This window comes from Trachemys scripta, chromosome 8, assembly GCF_013100865.1.
Source record: "Trachemys scripta elegans isolate TJP31775 chromosome 8, CAS_Tse_1.0, whole genome shotgun sequence".
Classification (NCBI taxonomy): Eukaryota; Metazoa; Chordata; order Testudines; family Emydidae; genus Trachemys; species Trachemys scripta.
This window is the reverse complement of record NC_048305.1, coordinates 37496995-37517177: the sequence shown is the minus strand read 5'-3', so window position 1 is coordinate 37517177 and position 20183 is coordinate 37496995. Positions and strand designations below refer to the sequence as shown.

Here is a 20183-nt window from a genome sequence, read left to right as displayed (position 1 = left end):
CAGGAGAGCTACTGTAAAGAATGACATCACGAGAGGAAAGAAAGTGAAAGTTGACTCGTCAAGGGGGGAAAGGATTTTTCAGTTAAACTGTATATATCTTTGCCTTTTATGTTAGCAATGGCTAGTTAACATTTTGAATAAAGGAAAACTTTGATAAAAGTTCTGCACCTTTTTCACCACAATCACTACCACAATAATAAAATAAATAATAAATTAATTAATAATAAATATGTCCTATATCTTCCTCTGATGCGCCAGCCAACAAGAGGAAACCTTTAAAGTCGTTCAGTATTCATCAACAATCCTGTGCAGATCATCGTAAAATTTCTCTTTCTTTCTCTGATTCCAAAGTTCAGATTGTGGTTTAAAGTATCTTACTTTTCTTTAAACGTTTCCATCTTTTTTTGTCATCCTAAGCCTCAAAAGTGGCTCAAGTGTTTTTGCCCCAACTTTTTAGAAAGATTCAGTCTCAGCTAGAAGCAAAGCCTTCCAATTTTCAGCACAAAATTTTAAAGATTTAAGTTTGTGAGCCTCTGAAAACAAAGTCTTGTAAAGACTTGTATATAACTTATATATTGCAGAAATTATAAGAACCTAAGAAACTTGAAAAGCAGCAAATTTTCTTTCCTAAATATACAATTTTATAAATTCCACAATAAACGAGGCTAAAAGGTAATTAAAATTACAAACCAAAATACTTAAATATCTAGAATTTTTTAAATTGTCCATTCAACCTTAACTTTGCCACTTGTGTTTATCTGTCTAATCTATCTATTTACCTATCTGTCAATTCACTGTTTAATGGTATGATCATATATGATTTACCACACAGGGTAAATCCATTAAAACATAAGAATGGCCACACTGAGTCATAACAATGGTCTTCAAACAGTGGCAGGTGCCAAATGCTTCAGAGGGAATGAACAGAACAGGGCAATTTATCAAGTGATCCATTCCCTCTCATGTACTCCGTGTGTCTCATAGTTTTAGGTTTAGGGACACCCAGAGCACAGGGTTGCATCTCTAATTAGCTTGGATAATAGTTACTGATGGACATATCCTCCATGAATTTATCTAATTCTTTGTTGAACCCAATTATATTTTTGGCCTTCACACTTTTGGACTATAAGGTGGATAGAAATCTGGCTAGATCATTGGGCTCAGTGGGTAGTGATCAATGGCTCCATGTCTAGTTGTCAGCCGGTATCAAGAGGAGGGCCCCAAGGGCTGGTTTTGTTCAATATCTTCATTAATGATCTGGAGGATAGCATGGATTGCACCCTCAGCAAGTTTGCAGATGACACAAAACTGGGAGGAGTGGTAGATATGCTGGAGGGTAGGGATAGGATACAGAGGGACCTAGACAAATTAGGGGGTTGTGCCAAAAGAAATCTGATGAGGTTCAACAAGGACAAGTGCAGAGTCCTGCACTTAGGAAGGAAGAATCCCATGCACTGCTACAGACTAGGTACCGAGCTGCTAGGCAGTAGTTCTGCAGAAAGGGACCCTAGGGGTTACAGTGGGCAAGAAGATGGATATGAGTCAACAGTGTGCCCTTGTTGCCAAGAAGGCTAACAGCATTTTGGGCTGTATAAGTAAGGGCATTGCCAGCAGATCGAGAAACGTGATCATTCCCCTCTATTTGGCATTGGTGAGGTCTCATCTGGAGTTCTGTGTCCAGTTTTGGGCCCCACATTACAAGAAGGATGTGGAAAAATTGGAAAGAGTCCAGTGGAGGGCAACAAAAATGATTAGGGGGCTGGAGGACATGACTTATGAGGAGAGGCTGAGAGAACTGGGATTATTTAGTCTGCAGAAGAGAAGAAAGAGGGGGGATTTGATAGCTGCTTTCAACTACCTGAAAGGGGGTTCCAAAGAGGATGGATCTAGACTGTTCTCAGTGGTACCAGGTGACAGAACAGGGAGTAATGGTCTCAAGCTGCAGGGGGGCGGGTTTAGGTTGGATATTAGGAAAAACTTTTTCACTAGGAGGGTGGTGAAGCACTGGAATGGGTTACCTAGGGAGGTGGTGGAATCTCCTTCCTTAGAGGTTTTTAAGGTCAGGCTTAACAAAGCCCTGGCTGGGATGATTTAGTTGGAGATTGGTCCTGCTTTGAGCAGAGGGTTGGACTGGATGACCTGGCTTCCAACCCTGATATTCTATGATTCTATGATCACATCCCCTGGGATAAATTGTAATGGGTTAACTGTGCATTGTGTGAGGAAATACTTCTTTATCTTTGTTTTAAACCTGATGTCTATTAATTTCATTGGGTGACACATCCTTCTTCAGTTTCTCCATATATATTATTATTATTGACTTTTTCTGTACTTTTCCCAATGCTAATATATCTTTTTTGAAATGGGGTCACCAGAACTGCACACAGTATTCAAGGCATGGGCATACTATGGATTTATATGATTGCATTATGATTTTTTTGTCTTATTATCTATCCCTTTTCTAATCGTTCCTAACATTGTGTTAGCTTTTTTGACTGCTGCTGCACATTGTGCAGATGTTTTCAGGGAACTATCCATCATGATTCCAAAATCTCTTCCTTGAGCTAATTTAGATCCCATCGTTTTGTATGTATAATCTGGATTATGTTTTTCAATGTACATTACTTTGCATTTATAAGCATTGACATTTATCTGCCATTTTGTTGCCCAGTCACCCAGTCTTGTGAGATCCCTTTGTAACTCTGCACAGTCAGCACTGGACTTAACTATCTTGAGTAATTTTATATTGTCTGCAAACTTTGCCATCTTACTGTTTATCCCTTTTCCAGATCATTTCTGAATATTTTGAACAGCACTGGTCCCAGAACGTTTCTTTGGGGGATCCCTCTATTTAACTCTCTCCACTGTGAAAATGTATCTTTTATTCCTACCCTTTGTTTCCTATCTTTTAACCAGTTACTGATCCAGAAGAGGACCTTCCCTCTTACCCCATGACTGCCAATTTAGCTTACGAGTCTTTGGTGAGAGACCTTGACAAAGGCTTTCTGAAAGTCCAAGTACACTATATCAACTGGATTACACTTATCCATATGCTTGTTGACATCCTCAAGAATTCTAATAGATTGGTGAGATATGATTTTCCTTTACAAAAGCCATGTTGACTCTTCCCCAACATATCATGCATCTTTGTATCTGATAATTCTGTTTGTTACTAGTGTTTTAACCAATTTGTCTGGTACTGAAGTTAGGCTTATAGCCTGCAATTGCCGGGATCACCTCTAGTGCCTTTTTAAAAAATTGTTCTTACATTAGCTACCTTCCAGTCACCTGGCACACAGGCTCATTTAAGGGATAAGTTACATACCACAGTTAGTAGTTCTGCAATTTCATATTTGAGTTCCTTCAGACTTCTTGGGTGAATATGGTTCTGTCTTGGTGACTTATTAACATTTAATTAATCAAATTGTTCCAAAATCTCCTGTACTGACAGTTTCCCAGATGTATCACCTAAAAAGAAAGGTGTGGGAATCTCCTTCTCATCCTCTGCAATGAAGATTAATGCAAAGAATTCACTTAGTTTCTCCACAGTGGCCTTATCTTATGCTCTTTTAGCACTATGATCATCCAATGGCCACACTGATTGTTTGGCAGGCTTCCTGCTTCTGACTTAATTTTATTTTATTTATTTATTTTGCTATTAGTTGTGTCTTTTTCTAGTTGCTTTTCAAACTTTTTTTTGGCCTGACTAATTATATTTTTACATTTGACTTGCTATAATTTATGATCCTTTCTATTTTTCTCAGTAGGATTAGATTTCCAGTTTTTAAAGGATGCCTTTTTGTCGCTAACAGCCTCCTCTTCTCTGCTCTTTAACCATGGTGGTATTTTTTGGTCCTCTGGGGTTTATTTTGGGGAGGGGGGATATACGTTTAGTTTGAGCCTCTATTACAGTATTTATAAATATTTTACATGCTTCTTCCAGACATATCACTCTCGCGGCTGTTCCTTTTCATTTCTATTTAACTAGCTTCCTCTTTCGAAATTATATGCTAATATGGTGCGTTTCTTTGTTATTTTCCCTCCTACAAGGATGTTAAATATAATTACGTGATGGTTGCTATTACCAAGCGGTTCAGATGTATTCACCTCTGGGACCAGATCCTGTACTACACTTAGACTAAATCAAGAATTGCCTTTCCCTTTGTGGGTTCCAGGACTATCTGCTCCAAGAATCAATCACTGATGTTGTCTACAAATTTTATCTTTGCATCCCTTCCTGAAGTGACTTGTACCCAGTCAATATGGGGTTGTTGTAGCCTCTGTAATCTCCCATATAAATGGTAGTTTTAAAAATTGAGGGTAACATACTAAATCCTACCTCGGGAAACAATGGGGACTTCGCAGAATCAGAGCTCCGTTATACCCAATCTCACATCCTTTGCGATATTCCCCAAGAAAGAGTATTTCTGCATTTCCTCGGGAATGGAACAGAGAATCTGCCCAGAAACTGCCTTCCGAACGGCAATCATTATAAATCAAAGAAGGGCAGGCACTTCTTTTGCAATACCGGCGCTTCTGTGCTTCTTAATTAGCCTGATAGTTAAAGCTTACTTTTTTCTGAAGAACAGAACTGTTCCAAAAATAACCTTTAATCGGTAAATGACTGAGTTCTTTGGTGCTGTTCCTCTGTGTATCCAGATTCGGTAGATGTGAGTCTGATCTCTCCATTTGGATGTGATATGTAACAGCGGGGCGGAGCTGGCTGTATCTCTCAGTAAATTTCTTTTCCCGATTGGTGAACTGTGGCTCTCAGGGTCTCTACCAATAATTGCACCAACCCAGATAAAACATTAACTAGCTTGTGTGAGGCATGGGGTTTCCCCAGTGTAGATATGCCTGGAATATTCTCATGTTCTGCATTTTTAAAATACGAACACCGTAATCAATATACATAAACACACATGGAGATATGGAAATGAACAGTTCATTAACATCCATAGTAAACTTATATTTATCCCAATGGCTTGATTTCATTTTTATAATTGTAAGAGACATCCCAAATAGGCTTAGTCTTGCGAGAGGCATTTCATCACGTGTGCTCATCTAATGAGTGAAGTATTCTGCATCAGCAAAGAGAGTTCACTAAAAGTGAAACCTTTGCAGCCGGTTCCTCTGAACCTTACCCGATGCTGAGATAACTAGGTTAATATTCTGTGGCCTGCGTGCCATGCTAAAATGGCGGGTAGGGGTGAGGAAGGCGTTGATTTGAGAACTGACTGATTTTCTGTTTCTTTATAAACTATTACCGTTTTTCTTTTCTATCCCTTTCACCCAATAAACTTTTCCCTTCAGTGCCTTTTAACTAGAAGTTCTCACTGTTTCTACCAACACTGGTTCTTGACTCATTAGAGGACTGTATATATTGTGTACGGACTTTTTCTCAGAGGTAGGGTGACACCATTTGTGCACATATCTTCTTGAATGCCCCGGAGTGCTTTGATACCACTCACTGATTGCAGGAGATCAAGTTGCCATTAAACATATCACGTCATATACTAGGTCAACAGCACCTTGACGGATCATCATGCACATTGGTTAATGACACCTAATAAAATAGACCGTTGTGATTCCTGACTTCACTGGAGTTGACTGACTGAGAAGATTGCCTTAGAAGCTGTAACCAGACACTCATTTTGATTTCTGAATCTCACAATAAGAAGGATTCATCCTGACTGGTGGGTTAGTGAAAGGGGGTGGGGAGAATTTTGGCTCCCACCAAGACAATCCTCGTGAGAGGTATACTGGAATCACTCATGTCACTTAAATAGAGAAAGTAGTCAGCGCCGTGAAGATAACATGGAAAGATCTTCTGCTCTGCTCAGAATTGTGTGAATATTCTATGTAAACCCCTCAGACAGTAGAAATTTTGTCCCACCAGAAATGCTTCCCGAGACAAAACAGGTACCTTAGAGGCTTGTGATCTGGAAAGAGACAGGTCACATTTCTACCTACAATAATCAGTCTGATTATACCCAACAGTTTCATGAATTACTATCAAAGGGGAAAACAAACCAACTTTGGTGAAATAAGATATTCTTGTAGTCCTGCAACATTTTTGCTCTCTTCTACACAGGTTCTAATTCACACCGAGGGTTTCGCAAGGGGGAATGCCACTGGTGAAATCGAAAGTGCTTACAGATGCATGCATACACCTGCTGGGATGTAATTCATTCCAGCAAATGAGAATGGTTTTGGTAACTTAATGAATTAATCCACTCAAATGGTGGGAAAGCAGCAGTCCTCTGACAGAGAGAAGGAGAAAACTCTTGCGCCAGAGTCCTCACAGAATGGCCATGGATACCCTTTGCACCTAGGAACAATAAAATGGATGTGACAGCTAATGAGTATTTATCCAGGCGGTAAATACATTGGGAACACAGGAAGTGGAGCGGGGAGAAATCTACCAACTAAAAAAATTAAGAGGAAAAGATTTGCCACTATTTGAGTCCCTTGGAAAGTCTGATCCAATGTGAGTTAGTAACACCGGGAATGTACACGTTAGGGCGAACTACAAGACACGGTACCAAGTTTCGAGAGGACCCCTTTGCTCTTTTTGCTAACCCTACTACTCATATCCAGCCACAAACAGACATTACAATACCAAGAGAAACAAATTTACAATGTCGTACCATAAAGACCTCTACAGTTGATGAATGTAAAAGATGATGAGAAAAACGTTGATAAAGTAAAACAAAATTTCTTAACTAGTATTTTCAACAGCGTACACTACCCTGCTTCCTCCCTAAATCGTTCTTATTAATAGAAAAGTGTTTGTTTTAAATTTAACCAGATTATACTGTTGTAAAAATTTTAACATCAGTGCACAAACTCACCGGAGGAATGTTGTCCTTCTCAGACGTTGGATCATTATTTTTCTTAAATATCATCACAGAGTTCTCAACAGAAAGGGTGGTGTCTCTCACATTACTCTGACGACTGGGATTTAGAAAGTTAGAGTAATTTCTTCCGGAATCTGCAGCTAAACACAGGTTATAGCTATATGGTAAAGTCCCATCGCAGTAGTTTGGTGGGAATCCAGGACCCGCCTTGGAATAATGATCAGAACCGAAACATTGCAAAACTGGTAGATTCCTTGATCTTCGCAATTTCATCACAATGGCCAGTGTAACTGTCAGAAGGAATAAAAATGAGATTGAGGCTAAAGCCAACACCAAGTAAAATTGTAAATCAGACTGAGGTGCCGAGTCACCCGATTGGTCGCTCATTTCCGGAAAAGCCTCTTGGAGGTTCTCAGCAAACACCAGGTTGAGAGTCACTGTGGCGGAGAGAGGCGGCTGCCCGTTATCCTTCACCAGGGTGACCAGCCTGTGCTTCACAGCATCTTTGTCCGCAAAGGCGCGGGCTGTCCGGATCTCCCCGCTGTGCAGCCCCATGCTGAAGAGCGTCGGTTCCGAGGCCCGGGGCAGATGGTAGGAGAGCCAGGCATTGAATCCTGAGTCAGCATCCACCGCCACCACCTTAGTCACCAGATAACCTGCCTCGGCCGAGCGAGGGACCATCTCGAACAAGGCGGAGCCATCGGCTCCGAGGGAAGGGTACAGGATGCGAGGGGCGTTATCATTCTGATCCAGAATAAACACCCTGACGGTGACATTGCTGCTGAGAGGCGGGGACCCGCCGTCTTGGGCCTTCACTTGCACTTCAAACTCCCGGAATTGCTCGTAGTCGAAGGAGCGCTGCGCATAGATAGCTCCGGTCTGGGAGTTAATGGAGATGTAGGAGGAGAGAGGCAGCTCCTCGAGGTTGCTGCTCAGGATGGAGTAAGTGAGTCGGGCGTTCCGGTCCAGATCCCGGTCTGAGGCTTCTACACTGAAAATAGAGGCCCCGGAAGGATTGTTCTCTGGCACATAGGCGGTGTAGGAAGGTTTCTCAAAGACAGGGGCGTTGTCATTGATATCCGAGATCTGCAACAGGATGGTTTTCTGGGTGGAGAGGGGGGGAGAGCCTTTGTCTGTGGCTGTGATTGTGATATTGTACTCCGGGGTCCTTTCTCTGTCCAGGGTGCTGTCTGTGAGGAGTTTGTAGTAATTTTTAGAAGACAAGATTATTTTAAAAGGAGATTCCTCTTTAATGCGACAGTTGAGCTTGCCATTTTCTCCAGCATCCTTATCGTATACATTCATCAGAGCTATCACTGTCCCAGGCAGAGAATCTTCGGGAATGGGACTGTACACAGATGTAAGTGTCAGCTTGGGGGAATTGTCATTTTCATCTGTAATATCTACTTCAATTTTGCTATGACCAACCAGTCCTCCTCCATCTTTGGCTTCCACACTAAGTACATAACTATTTGCCTCTTCATAATCAATAATACCTCTAGTTGTAATGCTTCCGTTTCCGGGATCCAGTGAGAATAACTGACGAACACTGTCTAGTATATTGCTGAAAGAATATGTGATTTGTGCATTGAAACCTGCATCCATATCAGTGGCTTTCACCTGAAGAACTAACGAGCCCTTTGGTAGATTTTCCCGCAGTCGGATTTTGTACACTTTTTCAGTGAATGTGGGAGGATTGTCATTGGCGTCAGTAACATTAATCCTAATCTGAACCGTCCCAGTTCTTACTGGATCTCCCCCGTCCAGAGCTGTCAGGATCAAGAGGTGGGAACTTTGCTTTTCACGATCTAAAAGTTTCTCCAACTCTAACTCAGCGTATTTATTTCCATCCTTGTTCTCTTTCACTGTCAAGATAAAATACTGGTTGGAGCTGAGCTCGTAATTCTGTAGCGAATTATTCCCAACATCCGAATCCAGAGCATTTCCTAGGGGAAATGTTGCTCCTGGCAAGGTGGACTCACTTATTTCTAAATCAACTGAATTTTTGCCGAAGCCGGGTGCATTATCATTTATATCCTTGATTGCGACATTCACATGAAAAATATTTAATGGATTTTCAACCACGGCTTCTAAATTTAGGACACAAAGCAATGTTTTCCCACACATTTCCTCTCTGTCTATTCTATCGTTTACGTACACATTACCATTTTCTGTACTGACTCTAAAATACTGTTTTTTTGCCGTAGAGACAACTCGCAGTTTCCTGTGTTGCAGTTCTTTGATATTCAGTCCCAGATCCTTAGCAAGATTCCCCACAAGAGACCCCTTTCCCATTTCTTCAAGAATTGAATAATAGACCTGCTCTGAGACCGCACCGCACAACAAAAAGAATAACAAGGGGAACAGTACTTGCCATCTGAATCCGCAAGGCTTCTCTCTGCACTGTAATTCCATCCTGCTCACCACAGCTCTGCTGAATTTCTAATCGGATGTATTCTGAAGAGAATCCAATATTGTATTTTGTATATTTCCGTGAGAACGAAAATTCCGCGTTAATGAGGAGTACTGAAAATCAAATTATCTTTCTGTTTTCATATCATTTTCCAGAGGGGTGATTTCTCCGTTAAGCAATACTGAGTGAAATTTCTCCCGGCCGTGTCTCTTCTCCGATCTGCGCTGTGTGTCTGGCAATCACACTGCAGGAAGCTCCAAATGATCTTCAGCAGCAGCTCTGTCATGGCACTGGCCAACAGCGGCACTCTGAGTCTCGGCCTTAGAATTGCAGCTAGACTGATCTAATAAAAAAGTTCGTGAATATCATAGACTGTGCAGAATAAAAATGTCTTTCTCCATGTACATTTAAAATGTAAAACTTTAGTCAAATGAATCTTTCCATTCCCTGGTAAAATAATATCTTACTCAGAAGCCAGATAAATGTTGTAAATAGGTGGCTTAAATTTGTACTTCACGTGTTTAATTTGAGGTTTATCTATGTTACTGTGTCCCTTATCCTATAGTTATTTATGTATTCTAGAATTCTGTGGAAAAGTGTTAAAAAGTAATGCGAGAGAAAAAGAGAGAGACAGAGAGAGACATCTTTATCAGATCAGACCATAGCCCCTATCCATTCTCCATTCTTCCAGATCCTAGATGTGACAGAGCTTCTTTTGTTAACATCAGTATAATGAGGCACACTGGGAAAGTTGTAATTAGTCCTATTATGGTACCACTTTTTTGTAAATCCTTTCCCATGATTAAGCTGGAAACCCAATCGCTATTTACTAACAGAAAGTAAAGGTTGTTGTAGCCCTGTTGGTCCCAGGATATTAGCAAGACAAGGTGAGTGAGGTAATATCTTTTATTGAACAAACTTTTGTTGGTAAGAGAGGCAAACATTCGATCTTACACAGAGCTCTTCTTTGGTCTAATAAAATATATTGCCTCACCTACCTTGTCTCTCTAACAGAAAGAAAGGCATAATCCTAAATGTACCCAATCAAGAAAAATATAATGCAATCTTTAATGTATAAATCAAAATAGGATATCATTTCTGATAAAAAGTAAAGACTGAAGATTTACACCAAGCCAATTACCATCCTTTTTAGTTCCTATGCACAATTTAAAATATTTTCTTAAAATTCATGGATAATTCACAACAATTTCAAAGTCTCAGCATTAAACAGTAGGAAAATCACAGTCATCCTAAAACTGCCAATAGTCTTGCAGATCTGGGCTAAAAATTGTCTCCACTTGGGACTCTTATCTTCCAAAATCGCTTGCAAATTTTTGGTCCTTCCACTTGTGGAAATGGAGAAAGAGATAAAGGGAATTGAACATAGAGATCTTAGTTTTGTCTCTAGGAATAGAGCAAGAGTCAGGCTAACAAAGTCGGGCTGACACTGACTCCAATAGCGAGACTTGAAAGTAGGGTCTAGGCAGGTAGAAAGCGAGAAAGCGAATGGGAACAGACAGTAAGAGATACTGTTTTGACCTTGTGTTAGATAAGAATGGAATGTAGACTGTAGCAGAAATTAAGGAGAAAAGTGAGATATCAGGAAGAAATATATATAACAAAATACAGCTGTTGCTCATTATTGTAGGTAAGGAAAGGTTTAAAAGCTTGCTTAATTGTTTATCTAAGGAGACCTGCCCCTGTGTACTCTCCTGTGCATTTGCAATTGCTCAAAAATAAAGCTGCCTCTGGCTTGTTGCTTCAAACTCAGAGTGAGGACTCGTTTTTCTCCGACACACTCAATCACCATCATTATTATCCTACATATTGGTAGTAACAATAGTAGTAGTAGTAAAGAGTGACATGCATTTTACAGGGCAAATAAAAGATAGTCAGTTCCATTGAGCTCTTACAATTTAAGCATAGACAACTGAGCATTAGCACACCTAACTTTTAGGCACCTAGAAAATCACTGGGATTCAGGAAGTCTGAGTTTGATGCCTAACTCCCTCTACAATGAATGGTGAGAGATAGGCACCTCAGAATGGGATTCACAAAAGCCAGCATGCAGGTGGCTCCTAGCCTAAAATAGCCGATGGGGGATGCCAAGAGGAGGAGATAGGCCCTAAATCCCTGCTTCCTTCCTCTGCTTGGAATTCTTAGCTGCAAGCCCTCTGGAGTTAGGGGCCTTTACCACAGCAAGAACCTGTGTGGAGGGGAAGGAAGAGGGAATGAGGAGAAGAACCTGAACATCTCTCATAACTTCTATCCTAGTGATTAGGGTATTCAGCTGGGATATCTGAGACGCTCAGTTCAAGTTCTCCTTCCAGCGGAGGGGTAGAATGGATTTGAATTGAGATCTACTACCTTTCAGGTAAGTGCCCTAGCCATTGAGCTATAGGACATTCAGAGGTGGGTCTCTCCTGGTGAAGCTGTGCCACTGTGGGCAAATAATTTTAAAAAGTCATCGGAGTAAGGGGACTAGCTCCTGGGTCGTCCTCTTCACAGATGAGTGCTTTAACCACCAGGCTACAGCCCCATTTGCATGCTTGCTCTGGCACAGCAATTCTTTCATTATTTAATCCACAGTGGAACAGCTCCAACAAGGGAGACTGAAGGAACCCCAAATCAGAATGGCCTACAGCCCAGTGGCTAAGGCACTCATCACAGAGGTAGCACACAACTATCTTTTCTCCCTATCAGCCAGAGAGGGGACCTGAACCAGGGATCTCCTCCATTCTAGTTGAGTACTTCAACTACTGGGCTTAAAGCATTCAGAGAAGTTCTCCCCCTCCCTCCCCCCGTGTGTAAGCTTTTCTACGAGAGCCTGGTCTGGTAGGTGCTCTCGGAGCCTGCCTACCGAATTGTGCCCTGTAGGCAACTTAAGCAGAATAATACCTATCTTTTTCCAGTGCTCTGAGGCTTAGGCGCCCAGACATCACTTGTGGGGCTGAAGTGTGCATAGTTAGAAGCAGAAATATAGGCACCTGGGGAGATTTTACTGAAAACATTTAGATGCCCAACAATTTTAAGCACCCACAAGGTTCGGGGGCAGTTGAGTGGGGACTTTGTGAATCCCAGTGTGGCCTGATTCTGGGATGTAGGCAACTAGAGTGGAAGTTAGGTGCCTAAATAATTTTGTGACTCTAGCCCCTAATCTATAAGACTCTCAGGCCCAAATTCAGCACCATACCTAAGGGTGCCTACTTGAAGCATCTGAACATACTAAAAAGTAGGCATATGTTTACATACCTTTCTGAGTCACCTCACAGACTCACATCAGAGCCCATCTACTCATCTATGACCCAAAGGATAATTAGGGAGAAGTTTTCAGAAGTTAGAGGCAAAGCAATTTCTGTGCTAGGTAAGAGACTATGGAAGATACCACAAGGAGAGATCAGAAACACTCTTCGTTTTACTTTTCTATTCCAGAATTCAGGAAAGCACCTGTTAATTTTATATTAATGGGATTTACGAATATCTTTAAACACGTGATTAAATTCTCTCCGGAAATGGGGCCCTAGATTATGGTGTAAATCAAAGATTTTTGCAAATGCATACCCACAATAACAGGAAAATTATGAGGAGGAAGGAAGGAAATGTATACAATGGGATGTCAAGAGCAGACTCATTCTAAGGAAATTAATTAATATATTAACTAATTAATTGATTGATTTTTCTTAAGGAGTAGAGAGAGATTGTGAAAAATTGTTCAATGAAAAATATGATTTATGTCCGATTACATTTTTAAATCTAAAAATTAATGCTTGACACAACTTCCTAGAATGCCAGCCAGTATTTTGGGAAGCACAGTTGAGATTTACACACACAAACATGTAGGTTTTTTTAGTACATTGAAAGCTAAGATTTAAACGGAAGTCAAAATTAAAAACAAAACCATGAAACCTACCTGGCTGATGACTTGACCTTCTTTATTAATATTTGAATCTTCTGCAATTAAAAGAGGCCCTGATTTCTCAGAAGGATGCTGACCTATCAGAGTATTGGAACAACTTCCACTAGGAAATTTCCACTGTCTCTTTCTGGAGTCCGTGGTTAGAGAAACCTCATGTGAGTAGGAGTGAAGAAAAGCTCTGACTCCATCGATCCCCACAAACTGCGAGACGGGAACTCCACTGAAAGTCACACTCGAGGAGTTAAACAGCGGCGAGTTTCTCCACCTGCAGAGCCTCAGGGCCAGTAACACTATGATAAAGCAACAGAGGGTCCTGTGTCATCTTTGAGACTAACAGAAGTATTGGGAGCATAAGCTTTCGTGGGTAAGAACCTCACTTCTTCAGATGCAAGAAGACTTCTGTTAGTCTCAAAGGTGCCACAGGACCCTCTGTTGCTTTTTATAGATTCAGACTAACAAGGCTACCCCTCTGATACTTGACACTATGATAAAGGTAAAGAACAAGCAGGAAACGGAAGCCACAGCGATCACCAGATACAAGGTGAGGCTGGACTGGGGGTCTACAGCAGCTGAGAGGCTGCTTAAATCGGAGAGGATGTCGGAGATGCTGTCAGCCATCATCACCGTGACAGTGGCCGTGGCAGAGAGAGGGGGCTGCCCGTTGTCCTTCACTAAAACCACCAGACTTTGCTTGAGCGCATCTTTGTCGAGAAAGTAGAGCGCTGTCCTGATCTCGTCGCTGTGGAGTCCCACAGAGAAGAGCCCCGGCTCTGTAGCCTTCAGCAGCTGGTAGGAGAGCCAGGCGTTCTGTCCGGAGTCTGCATCCACCGCCACCACCTTAGTGACCAGCTAACCCGGCTCGGAGGAGCGAGGGGCCAACTCCACTCCCGTGGAACCATCGGTGGGAAAGGAGGGGTGTAAAATGTGTCATTCTGATCCAGTATAAAGAGAGTGACGGAGACATTACTGCTGAGAGGTGGGGAACCCCCATCTTGAGCCTGCACTTGGAACCGAATCTCCCGGAACTGTTTGTAATCGAAGGAGCGAAGAGCGTAGAAAGCCCCAGTCTCGGAGTTAATGGAGATGTAGGAGGAGAGCGGAGCTTCCTGGATCTGACCGTGGGTAGAGTAAGTGACTCTGGCATTCTCCCCCAGTCGGGGTCATTTGCCTTTATCACGATTATGGAAGCGCCTTTTGGATTATTTTCCAGGATATAAAAGGCGTAGGTTGTTTGGCTGAAAATGGGCGGGTTGTCGTTTTTGTCTAATATCTTCAGTAGGAGGAAGGTGGTTGTAGCGATGGGAGGAGTGCCTTGATCAGTGGCTGTGATAGTTATATTGTAATCCGAGATCTGCTCCCTATCCGGGGCTCTGGAAGTCTCCAAACTGTAATAATTATCAAATGACTTCTGTAATCGAAATGGGAGATTATCTGGGATAGAGCACGTGATCTCACCATTAACGCCGGAATCTCGGTCTTGTACATTTAAAAGGGCAATTACCGTTTCAGGAGGAGAGTCTTCAATGATTCCTCTGCGAAGAGATGTTACAGTAATCTGCGGGGCATTATCATTTGCATCAATGACTGTTAACAAGATTTTGGCTCGAGACGATAATCCACTCCCGTCCTGAGCTTGTACTTCCATTTCATGTATTTCAGAGTCCTCGAAGTCCAGATTCCCTACAACTAATATTTCTCCCGTCCCAGAATCCAACTGGAATATATGGGCAGCTTTGTCCTCTATTTTTCTGAATGAGTATGTTACCTCTGAATTAATTCCTTCATCTTGGTCAGTGGCGTTTATTGTAAGCACCAGGAAACCGTCAGGGTCATTTTCCATAATAGCCACTTTATAGACAGACTGGCTGAAAACTGGCGCATTGTCATTTACATCCATAACAATAACTCTGATTTTCACAGTGCCAGATTTGACTGGATCTCCGCCGTCTGCAGCTGTAAGGATTAACTGATGAATTTTCTCTTCTTCCCTGTCCAATAATTTTTCAAGAACCAGCTCTGCATATGTGCCACCATCAACTGCCGTTTGCACATCCAGAAAGAAGTGTTTATTTTTACTAATTTGGTAGCTTTGGCGGGAATTGAGTCCCTTATCTGGATCCCGAGCCTCCGGCAAAAGAAAATGCTCCCCCTTTTCCGTGGTTTCAGTTATTTTTAACTCCAGTTCCTCCACTGGGAAACTCGGCGCATTATCATTAATATCCGTTATTTCGACTTCAACCGCAAAAAGCTTCACTTTATCCTGAACAAGAATCTCAAAATGTAATAAACACTTCTCTATCCGGCCACAGATCTGTTCTCTGTCTATTCTTTCGCTAATATATAAATGTCCATTGTTTAAACTGAGAGCAAAATATTACTTCATACCTCTGGAAATTATCCTGACTCCGCGGTCTGAGAGCTCCTTTAGATCCAGTCCCAGGTCCTTTGCTGTATCCCCCACGAAAGAGCCTTTCTGCATTTCTTCAGGAATTGAATAACGAATCTGTCCAGAAATTGTACCCCAGAATGTCACAATTATGAAGAAAAGCGGGACTCTTATTTTGCAATCCCAGCTTCTTTCTTTATCCGCCATTTCCAAATCACTGGGATATTTTCCCATCCTATTGATTACATTGCTCTACAGCCAAAATGCTTCTGAAATAAATGTAGTCAAATTTTACTAATTCTGGGTCACTAAGAACGAAAATGATGCTTAAAATTGTTGATTGGCTCTAGTTTTCAATATATGCTATTGGGTCAGTATATACGATCCTTGACTTGGGAATGGCGGAGGATAAGTGAGTTATAAAGGGAAGGGATCTCAATTTAAACCAGAAATGACTAAAATACATCTTTGACTGGATCTATGAATAAATCTATGACTGGGTTTGGACAGTACTTGCTTTTTAGGCAAAACAATGAATGATGCAATCTGAAGCTGATATTGAGTCATACATGATATGAATTGCATCATGTTATTCCTAGAAGTCATGGATGATGCAATCATAACGAAGCTTGCATCACTCTGCTGAACAAATTGCTCTATATCAACTCTAGAAATCATACAGTGTCCTGCTCTCTTATTTGTCAGTGTTTGATTTTGCAAAGGGACACATTTCTGTTTAGCCAAAGTGAGCAGAGATGCCTCGTACTTGTGTGAACAGTGCAGATAACTTCTGCTATGTTTGTGGTGAAGTGACTTTTGCATCACAAAAGTGCACTATAATCACTATGGTTAAGAAAGCCTATCACCTTTATTTTGGCTGCAAAATTGGAGATTAGGACAAGAGGTGGGCCCCACACATATGCTGCAACACTTGTGCAACAAATCTTCGCCAGTGGTTGAACAGGAAAAGGAAATCTATGCCTTTTGCAGTGCCAATGATTTGGAGAGAGCCAACAGATCATACCAGCAATTGTTACTTCTGCATGGTGCCTCCAGTTGGGAAAGGTGTGTCAAAGAAGAAAAAGTGGACTGTGCATTATCCAAATATTCCATCAGCTATACGCCCAGTACCCCACGGAGAAGGACTGCCGGTTCCTGATGCACCAGAATCATTCTCACTTGAGTCGGAAGAGGAAGAGGATGAAACTTCTGGTCCTGAACCATCAATGTGACAGGACCCACATTTTCTCCCATCCTCCTCCTCTGAACCACACCTCATAACACAAGGTGAACTGAATGACCTTGTCAGGGATTTGGAACTATCCAAGAGTAAGGCAGGGCTGTTGGGCTCCAGACTACAGCAGTGGAATCTCCTGACAGGTGATGTTAGGGTTTCCATGTTCCATGACCGTCAAAAGGATCTTGTCCCATTCTTCTTCATGGAAGGTGATCTTGTAGCCTGCAACAACATCGATGGTGTGATGGCAGCCCTCAACATCATTCATGATCCAGATGAGTGGAGACTGTTCATTGATTCATCGAAGACGAGTCTTAAAGCTGTTTTACTGCATAATGGCAATGTTTTGTCATCAATTCCAGTTGGTCATGCAGTGCATATGAAGGAAACCTATTACAATGTGAAACAACTTTTGAGGTGCATAAACTATGACCAACATCAGTGGGAGTTTTGTGGTGATTTGAAGGTTGTTGCTCTCTTTCTTGGTCTGCAGACTGGATACACAAAGTACTGCTGTTTTCTCCGTGAATGGGATAGTCGTGCAAGAGATTCCGGCTACATCAAAAAAGATTGGCCGCTCCGACAGTCATTGGAGCCTGGGAGGAAAAGTGTTCAGCATCCACCACTTGTTGAATCAAGGAAGATTTTGTTACCACCCTTATGCATCAAGCTGGATCTAATGAAGAACTTTGTCAAGGCCATTGACAAAACACAAGCAGCTTTCAAGTACCTCCGTGGAAAATTTTCAAGGTTAAGTGAAGCTAAGATAAAGGAAGGTGTCTTTGTTGGTCCTCAGATTCGTGAACTTCTTCGAGATGATGCATTTGACCATGCACTGCGTGGAAAGAAAAAGACAGCATGGAAAGTCTTCCAGTTAGTGGCAATAAATTTTCTCGGAAACAACAAGGCAGACAACTACAGGTTGTTGGTGGAAAACCTCCTCAAGGCATACAAAAGCCTTGGTTGCAACATGTCACTAAAGATACATTTTTTGCACTCTCATCTAGATTTTTTTCCACCAAACTGCGGAGCAGTGAGCGATGAACACGACGAGCGATTTCACCAGGACATTGCAACAATGGAGAAACGCTATCAGGGCAAATGGAGCCCATCAATGCTTGCAGACTATTGCTGGACAGTGACAAGAGATGCTCCATTTAATGAATACAAGAGACAAGCCAAGAAGCGCCGAGTAGACACTGAATAGGACTAAACTATGTACATAATAGTTTTTTGCCTTTTGTTTCATAATAAATTTTATTTATATAACCCTTTTGCTGATTTTTAAAGTGTTACATAAACAGGACAGGTGAAATATTATCATGTAAAGCAACCATAAACACATGAAAAGACCTAGGTTTACAATTTATGATTAAAACTCTACTATCTACACTAATACATAGACATAAAATGTAAAAACTTAAATATCTTAGAAACAGTAGCCAATCAGTTGTTTTAATTGTCATAGTTGAATTCAGCAAATCAAAATACATAATAAATAGCACATTTTATCTCTGAAGCAGACAACTTCTCAAAAATTGTAGACCAGTGTTATATATATTTCCCCAGATATACAGGGATGGTTCGGAAGCTACAAGCATAAAAACCAAATCGGTCCAAATCAGCGAAGAACTAGAAGCACTCACCTATCTTCCTCTTTTCTACTCAAAAGCAATCAGTGTGGATCTGATCTCTTTTGCTGTGCTTTGTAACAGCGGGGCTGGGCTGGCTGGATCTCTCATTACAGTTCTCTGTCTTATTGGGCTAACAGCGGCGCTCAGAGTCTCAACCAATAACTGCACCAACTCAGATGCTACATTAACTGGATATCTATTTGTGTGCTAATTTAATCTTTGTCTCACTCACTGTGTATCCTAATTTCCATTACAGTTTTAAAGGTATCATACTCGGGAGCTCCAAGTGACAGACCTGAGAGGTTCCAAAAAGTGAACTGCGAAAAGTGAAAACCCTCAGCTCAGGGGGCTAGACTAGGTGGCCCCGCGAGGTACCTTTCAGCCCTACACTTTCATGATTCGATGATTGTTTGAAGGCAGAAGATGGAAAACGTACACTGCGCCGAGGTAATTCTTTTAATATTCCCGATTCAAGAATTGACTCAAAAGTCTCCATTTGAAAAAAAAAAAGTGTGTGTGTGTGTGTGTGTGTTCGGGCTCCAGAAATGTCTAACATTTCAAAAAATATTCACGTTTTTCTAAATGTAGTTAGTATAAACAGTCCAGAAGATAAAAAAAATCGTTGGCAATGAAAAGTGAGAAGATTTCAATCTGATTTAATTTAAGGCAGCTTTATACTCATGTTACTCCATTGACTGCTGGTGTAGTAAATGAGATCAGATATAGGCTCAGAATTTCTGCTGCCCCTTTCTACCTGGCAATAAATTATCATAAGGCGTTATTAACTACAACATTGTGTTTCTTTTACAGCACTAATGAAAACCAATCAACCAACCAACAATCTGAGGAATTAATTTCCGTGAGAGATTGTGGAAAGGGAGTAACATTTACTTTCCCTTAAAGGGGAATATTGTTTTGTGAGCAAAGTATAATACAATTACATTTATAAAATATTATTTCGAAGTTTAATCATATAAAGTTATATTAAATACATCTTAGATGTTTGTCTGTAAATGTAGACTTATGCTTTCATCTCCACAGAGTATTGGAGACACAGTGGATATTTAATAACAATAATTTCAAGTTATGTGGGTTGTTACAGAATTGCTATTCTGGACATATATATGTTAAATCATTTTTTCCGATTCTCGTTTTTCTAGAGTGCCTTTACCTTACACATTTTTTTAGTTTTATAAATATATTATTTGATAGCTTAGATGATCATTTTTATTAATTTTACATATATAAAATTAGTACAGGTCAGATTTATTTCTATCAACTCATTTCAAGTGTACGTTTGTGATAGTTACATTATAATCCGAGACCTGCTCCCTCTTCAGGGCTCTTGTCCGTCACCAAACTGTCATAATTTTCCAATTACTTCGGTAACCAAATAGGAGATTGCCTGAGACATAGCGCGTGACCTCACTATTCTCTCTCAGTTGCTCTCGTATTTTTAACAGAGGGATTACTGTCGCCAAAGAAAAGTCGTCGGCGATGGAACAAGAGAAACGTGATCGCAACGATCTTGCGATCCGTTATCTTGTTCTTCAGTCACCTTGCCCAGAGCAGATAATTCTCTCTGGGTTGCATTTTCATTTCACGTAATTTGGATTCCCCAAAATACAGATTCCCTCTATTTCATATTTCTTCCCTTCTTGTTTTCATATGGAAGATTTATGAAGCCTTGGTGATTTACTGTATGAATATGATATCTCTATTTAATGTTCATCCATA

The 20183-nt window shown here is 41.1% G+C and overlaps 1 protein-coding gene and 1 pseudogene across 7 annotated transcripts in view; both read right to left on the bottom strand.

The window, feature by feature from the left end:
• Nucleotides 1-20183, bottom strand: part of LOC117881609 (protocadherin gamma-A4-like) — a 388535-nt gene that overhangs the window by 291246 nt on the left and 77106 nt on the right. The window contains exon 2 of one of the 7 annotated variants that reach the window (XM_034779065.1): nt 6855-7670. The exons of 5 other annotated variants lie outside the window; for them this stretch is intronic. In XM_034779065.1, coding sequence (XP_034634956.1) covers nt 6855-7670 — 816 coding nt within the window. Of the gene's footprint in view, nt 1-6854; nt 9502-20183 lie in introns of those variants that run through there. One more of the 7 variants, XM_034779068.1, reaches the window with a different exon arrangement.
• Nucleotides 11399-15782, bottom strand: LOC117881204 (annotated as a pseudogene).